Source organism: Lathamus discolor, chromosome 3 (genome assembly GCF_037157495.1).
Source record: "Lathamus discolor isolate bLatDis1 chromosome 3, bLatDis1.hap1, whole genome shotgun sequence".
Lineage (NCBI taxonomy): Eukaryota > Metazoa > Chordata > Aves > Psittaciformes > Psittacidae > Lathamus > Lathamus discolor.
This window is the reverse complement of record NC_088886.1, coordinates 103,116,442-103,130,270: the sequence shown is the minus strand read 5'-3', so window position 1 is coordinate 103,130,270 and position 13,829 is coordinate 103,116,442. Positions and strand designations below refer to the sequence as shown.

Sequence of the window (13,829 nt, the reverse complement as noted above, 5' to 3'; positions counted from 1 at the left end):
TCTGGCTTACAGCAGCAAGGTATTATTGCTGGTGTGGAACAGCGCTGTAGATGGTTATCTTTGGATCACTAAACTTTTCTGTGTGTTGCTGGAGAATTTGTTTTGATGTTGGAGATGTTTAGAAATGCGAAAGACAAATAACATCTGTCAGCTCCTTCCTAATGACAGGCTGTTTACTTGTTCTTCTTTTTTTTCTTTTTTCTCTTTGCATGTCTTTTAGGTTATGTAATGTACCTAGTCAAGGAGCTAATGAACTTTTTATTTACATGCTCTAACATGTGGAGCTCTATGCATTCAGAAGTGGAATATGCTTATGTAGCCTGTACAGCTTGACAGGACAGCTTGACTGGTCCCTGCACAGGTGCCCTTCCAGTGTAGTGTCTGTTGTTTAGTCATAGAAATGAACCAGAAAAATATACAATTGGATGGAATGTAGAAATCTGTTCAATTTTAAAAATAAGATAACAAAACATGGTAATGATAAAGCAGTATTCCTGAGAAGTGGTGACTTCATACATCTTGGAGAATTCTGTTCTGCTCAGCCATAACACATAAGGCTTTCTACAGCCCTAGAGAGTATGTTAATTCTGTCATGGTGCTGGTTGCTTCTTTGTTACGGTTAGCAGATAAAAATAGTGACCTAAACCCTTTAATTTTAATGAAATTATTTAAAGATTTAAACTTTAGAAATCACTTTATCAGCTCATGCTTATTCTTTTGCTTTAATTTGATAAAGTGGCTTTGCGCAGAACGCATGGCCTCTTCCCCAACTGCGTTTAGAATTACGCATTTTCTTGGGGTCCTTTTTCTGTAAGCTGATTCACTTTTCAAATGGCTGTGCTAAAAAAGCCTTTTTTGATACCCTCGCTTAGAGAACACCATAAGCCTAAATGTGGATTGATAATCAAACAACTGAGTTATGTGTTTTCAAGCAACACTGTCTTTCCACATACTGAAAGCTGACAGCCCGGAAAGCTAATGCTTTTTGTCTTATCTACATTTCTTCAAATTCAGTTTGATTTCAAACTGTGTCAGACTGCATGGCCTGAATCACATCAGTAGTTATGAAAATGCTATCTCACAGTACTCTTGAATAAAAGTAGCATGCTTTTAAGCACTTGGTGGAAAAAAAAAGCACTATGTAAAGGGAAAAAGAATGCACTTCTTATAAATTTCTTAATACATTGTAAAAGAATGTTCATTAGTGCAGTTTTGTTTTGCAGTGGCTTAAGAATCTCAGTAAGCACTTGCTAGCTTTTATAACTGTAATTTGTATGTACGTGTAGCAGCAGTTTGGCTCCTTTAAATCAGTGAGTGTGGAGATGGGCATCTGCAATGACCAGGATGGGCTTTGGTTTTGTCCTGATTACCACTGATGCTTCATTGAGTCCCTTCTTCTAGGTAGATTTTTTTGTAATCAAAGGAAAATAATTATTTTATTTTTTTTTTAATACCGATTTATAAAAAGAGTAAAGGCAGGAAGTGCAGTATGATTTGCACATTGAAGAATTATGCTAATATCAGCAGATGTTTAAGTAGCTCTTTTATATAAAACTAGAACTGAGCAGTAAAAAGTGATAGGAAGCTCAGTTTTATATATTTTCTGTATCACTTTTTTCCCCAGTGGGTGGCAAAAAGGTTACTGTTAAAGAGAGAGAAATGACAACCATGATTTGAACTTGGAAGCCTCTTTAGGCAAGTCATGGATGTAGCTGAAAGTTGTATGTAATCAAGACATTATCCAGATCTTTGACAGAAGTGCTCAACGTTCAGTTGTGCCTTATTTGCTTGCCAAGCCATTTTCTGGGTTTATTTCAGCTTTTCTTTGTGGTGTTTTTTTTTTTTTTTCCTTTCACTACAGCAATGAATGAACCATGGGCTTTATTTGTCTCATTTCTAAATGCAGAAATTTCAGTTGCTGAGAGTACAGGGTTAATTGCATGAAATTAGACATAGTCTGTTAATGTGCTATGTAAGCTCTTTGTTTTTAATAAATGTTTGGATTTTATACATGGGTGGCAGGGAAGGAGTTTGGTAAAATAAATCTTGTGCATTGATACCAGTGGAATTCTGTGCTTTGCTTTCCTAATATTGATGATACTGTCATACAAGTAGAACCTAATTCTTCTTTTCTACAAAAATGTGTGGCATGAGATGACTTTGATTTATTTTCACCATTCTATTTGCTGTAATTCATTAGCTTTTAAAAATACTGAGTGTGAATCTAAGTAGTGTCTGGTATGCTTAAGAGCTTTCTGATGAGTCATTAATTAATATGCCAGTAGATTGCAATGAAATGTTAAACTGAATGCTGAGCCTGCTTACAGGTCTTTAGCTTAGCAAACATGTAGACTGCTTAATATGCACAGCACTTCTGTACGAATTACTACTGTAAAGGAAGGTACAGCTTGAATCTTGGAAGTTTTTTCTTTTTTAGTTGGGCTATTAAATCCAAGCTAGTACTGTGTTCTGTTGTTGTTTGTTGATACACTGGAGCTGTAGTGAATTAAAATGAGTAAAAAGAAAAAGCTACAGAGCTTAAAACAAGCTAACCTAGGCAACTTAAACCAAAAAACATGCTAGAAATGTAATTTTGTGATATATTAAGTGAGAAGTATTACATGTGTGTATTGTTATGATACTGAGAAAGAAGTTGCTGTTTGTCTTAATAAGAGAAAATCCTTTCTGTTAGTCACAACAATAATGCCATTTCACCAACAGTCTTACAATACTGATTATGTTTGAAAAACATGCTCAAGCTCAGGAGTGCTGCATCCCAACTAGAAGGAAGTGCAGCAGGAGGGCCAGGAAACCTCCTTGGATGGATAAGGAGCTGCTGAGGAAAATTCAAAGGAAAAAAGAGGCTTATAAAAAATGGAAGCAAGGACAGGCGGCCTGGGTAGAGTACGGGGATGTTGTCCGGGAAACTAGGGACCAGGTTAGGAAGGCTAAGGCCCAGTTAGAATTAAACCTAGCCAGGGATGTTAAGGATAACAGGAAGGGATTCTACAGGTACGTAGCAAGCAAAAAACAGACTAGGGACAACATAGGCCCCCTGAGGAAGCTTTCGGGAGAACTGGCTACACAGGATTTGGAGAAGGCTGAGGTTCTGAATGACTTCTTTGCCTCGGTCTTCACTGGCAAAGGCTCTGACTGCACCACCCAGTTCTTAGAAGGTAGACGCAGGGACTGTGAGAATGAAGACCTTGGGCCCACTGTAGGAGAGGATCTGGTTCGAGACCATCTTCAAAATCTGAATGCACACAAGTCAGTGGGACCTGATGAAATCCATCCACGGGTCCTGAAGGAGCTGGCAAATGAAGTTGCTAAGCCACTGGCCATCATATTTGAAAAATCATGGCAGTCAGGTGAAGTTCCCGACGACTGGAAAAAGGGAAATATAACCCCCATTTTCAAGAAGGGGAGAATAGAAGACCTGGGGAATTACAGAGCAGTCAGTCTCACCTCTGTGCCTGGCAAAATCTTGGAGCAGGTTCTCCTGGAAGGCATGATAAAGCACATGAAAAACAACAAGGTGCTTGGTGACAGCCAGCATGGCTTCACTAAGGGGAAATCCTGCCTGACCAATTTGGTGGCCTTCTGTGATGGGGCTACAGAACTGATGGGCAGGTGTAAAGCAGTTGATGTTATCTACCTGGACTTGTGCAAAGCGTTTGACACTGTCCCACATGACATCCTTCTCTCTAAATTGGAGAGACATCAATTTGATGGATGGACCACTCAGTGCGTAAAGAACTGGCTGGATGGCTGCACACAAAGAGTTGTGGTCAATGGCTTGATGTCCAGCTGGAGACCAGTAACGAGTGGTGTCCCTCAGGGATTGGTGTTGGGACCGGTCTTGTTTAACATCTTCATCGCTGACATGGACAGTGGGATTGAGTGCACCCTCAGCAACTTTGCCGATGACACCAAGCTGTGTGTTTTGGTTGATACGCTGGAGGGAAGGGATGCCATCCAGAGGGACCTTGACACGCTTGTGAGGTGGGCTGATGCCAACCTTATGAAGTTCAACCATGCCAAGTGCAAGGTCCTACACCTGGGTCAGAGAAATCCCAGGCACAGCTACAGGCTGGGCAAAGAAGAGATTCAGAGCGGCCCTGCAGAGAAGGACTTGGGGGGTGTTGGTCGATGAGAAAATGAACATGAGCTGGCTTCAGTGTGCGCTCACAGCCCAGAAAGCCAACCGTATCCTGGGCTGCATCAAAAGGAGCGTGACCAGCAGGTCGAAGGAGGTGATCCTGCCCCTCTACTCTGCCCTCGTGAGACCTCACCTGGAGTATTGTGTGCAGTTCTGGTGTCCTCAACATAAAAAGGACATGGAAGTGTTGGAACAAGTCCAGAGGAGGACCACGAGGATGATCAGGGGACTGGAGCACCTCCCGTATGAAGATAGGCTGAGGAAGTCGGGGCTGTTCAGCCTGGAGAAGGCTGCGTGGAGACCTCATAGCAGCCTTCCAGTATCTGAAGGGGGCCTATAGGGATGCTGGGGAGGGACTCTTCATGAGGGACTGTAGTGACAGGACAAGGGGTAACGGGTTAAAACTTAAACAGGGGAAGTTTAGATAGGATATAAGGAGGAAATTCTTTCTTGTTAGGGTGGTGAGACACTGGAATGGGTTGCCCAGGGAGGTTGTGAGTGCTCCATCCCTGGCAGTGTTCAAGGCCAGGTTGGACAGAGCCTTGTGTGGGATGGTTTAGCATGAGGTGTCCCTGCCCATGGCAGGGGGTTTGGAACTAGATGATCTTGAGGTCCTTTCCAACCCTAACTATTCTATGATTCTATGGAAAAGTCTTACTACAATGCACGTTAGAAGATAGATATCAACACCTCTAAGTACTGGCTAGTATACAGGTGTCTCTAGTGGCTTTCTCAGATGGTTTGTGTGGTCTCCCGGATTACCAGTCTTGAGAGAAAATTACTGTTTTTCCCCAGAATATGTGACCTGAACAAGCCAAGATCTTGTTAAGTCCTTGCTGGAGTGAGATTGGAAGTGTGGCTTGCACTGGGGATTGCAAAAAATTGAAGTAATTTCTAAGACTTGGACTTCAGGCTCTGACTTCTGTTGGAAGTGTTCTACTCTGTATTTTCAAAGCAACGCAAGGGGCATAGTAGAAAGGGTTGAGGGTATCTGTCATTGATCATGTGATTATGTAGAGAGAATTCAGAAAATGGGCGACTCATCTTCCTAACTTTGATATGTATCTCCAGTAACACTGGTGTGCTCAGCAGTGGTGGTTGATTGAAAATACTCTGCATTCTGCTGTTGTGGCAGTAGTTGCAGACTTGCATACATGTGGCAGAGGAGCAATGCTTTGAAGTTAGTCTTAATAGGATTGCCATTTCTGATTCCAGTCAGTGGCGGCTTAGGTATGTGCCATTCCACCACTGCTTTTTACCCTTTCTTAAGGTGAAGCGTGGATACAGAGATACAGTGGGAGTGATTATAATCTTTCAGGAGTCCTGGTTTAAAGCAGTGCTAAGCTGCATTGTGGAGGCGTCTCTACATTTGTGAAAGAATATAATCATCTGAGGGTTTTTCTTTTGTTGTTGTTACTGAGAGAACTTTGAAAACTGAGCAAGGATATGACTTCTGTCTGGTAGCCATCTACAGCATATGCTCTCTCGGTTCTCGAGCTAATATTGCTCCTTTGAGCTATGTATGGAAGATGGGGGCTTTGCTGCTTTTGCAGGTATCTGAGTCAAAACCAGCATTGTTCTGTTTGTGTGCTGTATCCCTCTGTCAAAAGCAATGGGAGTGCAGCAGCATGTGGCACAGGTCACCAAGGTGGATACAAACTGTATGAGCATGCTAGCAAAGCTGGGAGGTAGTTGCCCATTTTGAGTGGGACAGTTCAAAAAAGGTAACATCTGCTGGTTTTGTGTAGTCTTTAAGTGTGTTTTTTTTCCCAGAAGAATGTTTGAATAAAAAGTAGTTTTAAAATGGGAACAGGAAGGGACTGTATCTGGAAACATGTCCAGCTATAGAACATGAGGTACTAGATGTGACCTGCATAAATTAAGTTGTGAAATGCCTTTATCCTCTAATAGGTGGAAACCTAGAAATAGAAATATGAATGTTGCCCCTACTTATCCCTTGTGGAGAATTCTCCTTTAGTCTGAGCATTGGACAGTAATGAAAGGAGGTTTTTCCCTTTGGGAATTGAGTGCTTTATTCAAAATGTAGTTCAGCAATTGAGCTAAAGAAGCATATCTATTAGCTACCAGTAATAGCACTTGTATCCCTTTTCCTGGATTCAAGCTACTAAATGCCAAGTCATTAAAATGCTACGAAAGTCTTTCTTGACATGGGACTAGGTACATCATTTCAATGTTTAAAATGTACCAGTTCTGAGTGATAAAGAGGTCCTCAGAATTCATAGATCAGCTGAAGGTGCTGCTACCCATTTATCAGGAAAATAGTAATCTGTAGAACATGCAAGCTTTTTGGGGAGAATTGCTAATATCTTTGGCTATTTTCTGTGTTTTGGTTAACTGTTAGCATGTAGTAGGAGTAATCGGAGGCCCTGAGACTCCCACGTGATTTCAGCACAAAGAATGTGGTGTGTGATGGAGTATGGGGCTGGCAGGTGTGACCCTGAGAAAAGGCACTTGGGAATATTGAAACATCTCCCAGCAGTGTTACGCTGTTGGATTTTATTATTTCTGAAATGCAGAAACAATAACTCAGTGATTCTCTGAAACTGTAGCATAAAAATTCAGGAGTTCTACCAACAATACAAAGGGTTTTTTTTGTTGTTGTTGTTTTGTTGCTTTTAATTTGAATCACTGCTGAAAGTGATGAATGTTTTCTTGTCTTTGTCTTAAACGTGAAGCTTCAGAAACCTCTATCAAATTGGTCTTCTCATTAATTGGCAAAGGTTTTATGTGTGGCTATGTATATTGTTGTGTTTTGTTTGAGTTATAAAGTAATCCTTAATGTTATATTCCTTTTCTCTTTCTCTCTCATGAGAACTATTGAGTGGAGTCCATATAGTTCAACCTAGTGTTTTGGCGAATGCAGAAAATAAATTTCTGCCTCAGTGTGAGAGGCTGAGTGGACTCCTACTGTTGCTGAAAGTGTTTGTATCAGTTCTCATATCATTAGTTAGTACTTACGAGTCACCACATTTCTTACTGCCCTGTAGTAATGCACTTCTGCTGCTGTTGGTATCTTGTGATTCTCTTTGTCAACTCATTAAAATGAATAATTCTGTTGCATAACAGATCTTTTGTACTGCCTGCCTAATGCATTACCGAAGCAGGTTTTGTTGAACTATGCATGGTAGTTTGGTAGGACCCAAATTTTTTTACCTGACAACTTCTGTTAATTTTTTTCAGTGATACTCCAGTTTAATTGGTAGTGGCTGGCACATATGGAAGTTGTAGCAACCGTTCCAGGTAACGGGAAACACCAGATACTTCTAATCCCTTCTGATAATGGAGTAAGTGACAGGGTAGACCTTGTTCATGATGCCTATCCTGGAGCCAAATTCTCTAAAGCTGGAAAATAATGTTTTTCTTTTTTTTTTTTCCTTGAAAATGCTCTTTATGCTACCTGATGACATAGCCTAACATCTTCACTGATGTCTGTTATTCTAGACTTACAGATGCACTTTCATAAGTATCAACCTAAAATCAGTATTGTGCAAAACAATGCATACAACTGTGTGCAGATCTATATGTGCACATAGAAGCTTTTCATTTAGACATGTGCACATGTGTATTAGGTCATCAGTCAATAGAATAATCATGGGCATAAACTTGTACTGTGATGTTTTCCTTTAACCATCTGCTGCCAAGTATTTCCATGGCAGCCAAGATGCTGTACATCTGTGTTCTGTCAAACTCTGCTTGTATATTAGACAAGACACACAAGAAGCTGTGGAAAGAATTGAGTGTTGTAGTAATATCATTTATAGAAATGTCAATATAGCCTAAAGGTAAATGGATGAGAAAATGAATCAAGAACAAGAAGAGTCTAGCCTATTAAAGTCATTGTTCAGAGGATGCTTTGTACCTTGCAAATACTTTTGTGCTTCTGTGTTTATGGAAAATATAGACATATTCCACTTCTTCCCTCACCACAAATCTGTAACCCAAATCCTTCAACTTGTAACTAATCAGAAAAGATTTTGTAAATGCCTGAATGTGATAATCTTGATTGTAAATTCAAGAGTTCTTGTCAAAGTAACAGTTTTTTCTTAATGCATATTCTGGGGTGTGTGGAGACTGATATTACTGCAGAGTGTAAGAAATACAGTGAAAAACTAAGATGCAAGGTATTCTTGTCCTTCTGGTCACTACAGACACACAGTGACAATTTGTTGCTCTGATACCAATGCTTCAAGGATTGACTTGCTTGGTTTTGTTGAGACAAAATTCTTCAGTAGCCACAGTCTTATCTAGGCATACAAATCTACTATAAGCACTTAATTACTTTTTCATGTAGTTTACCATGCAGCCTCTTAGTATCCTCTTTTATTAGGCCACTGTGACAATTCTTTAGTTATTTTAAATAATTTACCTATGTGCTAAGTGTGGAGAAAAGCTCCAGTGCTTACATCAATGAGATGTTTGTACTAACTAGCTAGCTAAATTAATGTTATATATTCCCTAAGTGCTGGGGGTGAATGTTTCTCCTCCCTCTGCACATTCCCTTTACAATACCGTGAACATTACAGTATCACATACAGATTACAGAAAACTGCACAGATTGCAGAGACTACAAAAAATCATGGATTACTGGACTCTTGTCTGGCTGTCTTGATTTTTTTCTTTTTTAAATGCATTCCATCATGCAGATTGCAAAGGTACAGCAATTACCCTTCATATCTTTCCAGTCTTTTGTACTGTTTCTTCCTGTTCCATGGAAGTTGGTCAAGAATTGGGTGGTTTTAGCTCATTTGTATTTTGTTCTCAAACCTAATGTACTGCTTAGTTTACAAAAACTGTAGTGACTGCCAAAGCAACATATGTGAGTGACATGAACAGTATTGTAGTAAGCAGGCAGCTATACTAACGTCTTAATTCATCATTCAGTATGGGAGAGTGGCAGTTTAGCATATGGCCAGTCTCTTCAGATGCTGATTTGTTATTTCAGATATAGTTAAGGCAATTTAGTTCTTGCATTTGGGAAGTAGATCAGGCTTGTAAAGCGATTTCTTCTAGAACTTTTGCAAATTCTTTGGTGGTGCTCAGATCTCAAAGTTAGAGCCATACATGAATTAAAGTTTCTCCTTCTGTGCTGTCAGAGAATGGGAAAATGGAAGCACGAATTATTCTCTAGGTATTGTAAAGACCCAGGTGCATTGAGGGTGGATTGTTGAGTGATCTGTGTAATATTCTGCAAAACTTATGAATTAGAACAGGAACAGTATTTACAGAGGCAGAACCTATTGTTTGTTTAGAATTATAGCCCAATAGCTGCAGAACTGGAATGTGGTTTGACTGTATACTGAGAAAACTTAAGGCATAGTTCAACGATGCTATTTTCTATTTTTTTGTTTTGGGGTTTTTTGGTTGTTTTTTTTTGTTTGTTTTCTGATTATTAGAAATGTGTTTTGTGCTCAAGTATCTTGGAATAAGAACTTGAGACTTATGCTGTGAAAAATATTTATTCTTCATTACTGAGGTTGTTGGGCAAAATACATTTGTTTGGGAAAGGAAAAGGAAATTTGTATTTTCGTGATGATATGCAAAGAATTAGTTGAGCTTTACATAGATACTGTTAAAAAAAAAAAGTTTACATCCCCACTGGTAAAAAAACCCGAAAAGAAAGTGTATGTCTCTTGAGCTTAATTTCTCACAGAGATTTTAACTAACCTGTGTAAGAACAGTAGAAAATGAGCAGTTCTACGTGGTGCTCTTTCAGTGGGGCTGTTTCTGTAACGAAGGTTATAATTTTGCTTTGTTGATATTCAGTCTGGGCAGTCAGTGACAATACAAGTATATGGATATTCCAACTAAATTTTGTGATATTACATGCTTTATTCATGCAGAAAGCAGATGTGGCTGCAATTTAAAGTTTAGCTAAAATGTTCTGTAATGGTTATGGAGCTTAAACACCCCAAGGTGAGCAACTCTTCTGTGGGAGGACATCAGTTATATTTGAAACATAAATTTAAAAAACAAAACCCCCAAACCAACAAAAAAACCCCCACAACCCAACCCCTAAACAGCTTCTTAAATCAAAAAGCTTTGCTTTTCATGTTAACAGAGGGACTGATCAGCTTACATATACATATATACTACATATACACATACATAACTACATATACATATATATTCAAATACACAAGAAATAGATATGTTTTTCAATATTTAAAATTTTCAAATAGATTTAAGAGAACAAGTAGGCTAACATTCTTTATTGGGTTGTGTTGGAATTAATTATTTCTTTTTTAATTCTCAAGTTGGATAGTCCTAACTTTGTAGAGACCTAAGGAAGACTGTGGGGATTTGTGTCATAACTCCATGAAAACTGCTTGGTGTCTTTCCTAACCCCTGCCAAGAAGTCATTGTTTACATAGTCATGTTTTTGACTACTTTCATTGCTGAAAAGCATTTGCTTGAGCACTGTGGGCATCACCTCAAATGCTAAGCCACCAAGATGTTTAAAACAAAAGTGTGCTGAAGAACTCTGTCTCTATTCTTGTTATTTTCCAAGTAGACAAAGAGAATACCTCTACTGTTTTGCTTGCTGTTTCTGTGTGTGGTTTTTTGACCCTTGTCTCCCCATACGCTTCATCTTGTTCTTTGCCCATCTGTAGGTTTCAGCAGAACTGGAGGTATATTATGCTCTTTGTGATGCTTTGCAGGCTTTCAGTTTGCGATTTCCTTCTGCCTAGCATCTCAATATTTCACAGCCTTTTTTCTTTTTTTTCCCTTTTTGGAGGGACTTAATCTTTTGCCCCATGACAACATGCATTTGTTTAGAAAAACTGTATGAACAGATTCCCAGGACACAGAGACTTTTTAATGTAAGACCTTGAGTTAAAAGCAACTGGTATGTGTAATATCCCCTTGAGGTAGCGAGACATCATCGTTCTATGGGATATGAAAAACATCTTGTGACATCAGCCAACTGTAGGCTGTATTGTGACTTCGTACTTCTGATGCTGATGCTGTATGATGTATTTTCTGTAAAGTGTAGTGTGTGTATTCCTGATATCTTTGCTACAAAGTGATGATGGTCTTTGGATTGCTCCACAAATTGCTCTCTAATAATGTAATAATGTTATCTTTTTGTGTAAGCATTATGTTTATTTTTGTGCTACTATCAAGATTGTTTTGCCTACCAGTTTGAATTATTTTCAATGTAATTTCTTTATTTTTAGGTATACCATAAATGCTACCCTCCAGGAAGCCCTAGAAAGGTAAAACTAAAAAAATCAGCTTTTGTTCATTCCTTGGGCTTACATGCCAGTGTTTTTTGTGTTTTTATTCTGAATGTATTGATACAATACTGAGCTCGCCACTGGAAAGAACAGAGAATGGTATACTGTAAAATCTTTGGGACTGTGATCTTTTAGAGCATTTGTAGAAAATGTGTCTATCTGTAGTCTTACAGTTTTGTTTCCACTGCTTTGAAGTCTCTTCTAATTCATGTGTTTCTGTAAGCATCTTTATTGCTGTTGTGCACTTCAGTGTTCCTTATCATAGATGTTGCTTTCTGTAGGTGAACAAATGAACAGTAAGTCTTCACATGAAATCACATGAAAAGCATTACCATTTGGGTTAGCTAGTTTACACATTTTGGTGTGACAAGAGCTTCCTGATTGCCTGGTGGTCTTTAGAACACTTGCTACAAAATTTGCTTATTTTAACAAACAGAAACCTGTCAGTTATTAGAGTTTTGCTTACTTGTGGTTGAAACAATTTTGTTCCGTGACCTTGGTTAGAAAATACCAGGTATGCAGACTTTAGGATTTAGCTATGCCCTCAAGAGCTGAATCTTCAACTATGCATCACTTCAATGAGAAATTAAGATATGTTGTACTCTTATGCCTGTATTAGCAGCGTATAGTGCTGGCATAAAATACCACCCAAACACCTGCATGAGTAATTTATAGCCGTCAGATGTTACGAACTGTGTACAGCTCCCTCTTAATTGCCTTGGTTTCAGTCCAGTAATGCTCTGATGTACACCTGTTTATCTTACATCAGGTTAGAATAAGGTAAGCAACCAGATTCCAGGAAGTTTTGGACAGGAATGTGTTTGCTGCCGCTTTCATTTTCTTTTCCTTCATCTGTTTGGTTTTGTTTTTTTTATCTCCTCTCTGGATAACATTTGTCTTAGATGTAGTCATTGAAAAATTACAAGGCAAGACATTGCACAGAGAATAATTCACTTTGTGTTAAGTTTTTCTGATTTCGTACTGCAACTGGACAGAAGTTGTTCCTCCTGGTTGTTATTGTCATCTGTGGAAGCAACAGTAAGCACTGGGGATACTGGAGTCAGATGTTTGAAGACCAGAACATTACACTGACTGCATATCTCAGCATTGTTTTTATTCCTCTACAGTGTAGGAATTCAACTTTCTGGATGTATGAAAAGTTGTTTAATAAAACAAATGCTTTTATTTCTCACTTCTGTATTTTTCTTTTCCAGTAAAAGCATTTGGCAGAACTGTATCCCACTTAAGTGTCAGATTTGCTGGACTTTGTGACATGTTTGAAGTAGCTAATAGTGCAAAAAGGTTCAATGGACAAGTCACCCATTTTTCCATAGTATGTTTTTGTGTTTTAAATAACAAGGTTTATAAATACTTTGAATTTTGGTGTTACATGTGTTGTAATTTGTTGTCATCAAAACTGCTGTGATTAATGGAGAACAACAGTGCTGAAACTGTCATCATCTTGGCAGAAATTTTTTTGATTATACTCACTTCCAAATCTTCCACATGGCTGAGCTAAGGTCTCACCCTGACATTGTGACCGGTGACTGAGGACATGAACTGATACAGAAGTCTCTTGGCAACACCATTAGAACTTTAAAAGTGTAATAAATTAAAATAAAGCAGAAAATCTACATTGAAATTATAAGAGGGTAGAGAAGTAAATGGCTGAAGCTGGCACATTCTGCTTTTAATCCCTTTTCCTACTGGGACGTGCTCAGATGGCCTCTGCTGAACTTAAGATATTTAATGGAAGAAGTGTGGCTTTTGGTTTTTAATCTTTTTGGGACTGGAAGACTCTTTGAGTGCTTTGGTAATCCACTGCCTGTGAGAAAGGATGGAAGAAAGGGGAAAACCTTATTCTTTCTGTCAAGTCCAGTTGTCCAGTTGTTTGATTCTATGGAACAAAGATTTTGAATTAAGAAACCTGAATTTAGCTGTTAGCTTTGGACCTGCTGAACTGCTATGTATTCAAGTTGTGCTGCTGTTTCCCTGTTGAGTTGCACTCATACCCAACCTGAAATTGAACCCTGCCTTGCTCATGGTCATGGTGAGGAAAGGAAGGAACAGTGGGATTTTCCAGAAAACAGCAGGAAATATTCCTGTTCAGCTGAAAATTGTCATCTTGCCTTTCCTGCTTATCCCCTCTTATCACTGAACAGTGGTGACATCAGGCTAGTAGCACACATAAAGCGAATCACCAAGCTGTAGTGACCAATGATGACCCTGTTCCTTAAGTCTTGTATCCACACTGCCACCACATGTGGGGCACCTGCGTTTTGTGCCTCCTGAGCTCTATTGTAATATTTAGTTCCTAGTTTTGTTCCTTTAGAGGCTTAAAGTGGAGTGCATATTTAAAGTATGCATTTAGATGAAATTGCACAAATGTGTGCAATTATGTTGTGTCTTAA

The 13,829-nt window shown here is 38.9% G+C and overlaps 1 protein-coding gene across 3 annotated transcripts in view; it reads left to right on the top strand.

Moving 5' to 3' along the window:
* The window catches only part of ANK3 (ankyrin 3), a 384,128-nt gene that overhangs the window by 36,652 nt on the left and 333,647 nt on the right, over positions 1-13,829 (top strand). For all 3 annotated transcript variants that reach the window (XM_065670855.1, XM_065670853.1, XM_065670854.1), the window contains exon 2: positions 11,359-11,397. In XM_065670855.1, the coding sequence (XP_065526927.1) occupies positions 11,359-11,397 (39 nt within the window). The remainder of the gene's footprint in view (positions 1-11,358; positions 11,398-13,829) is intronic.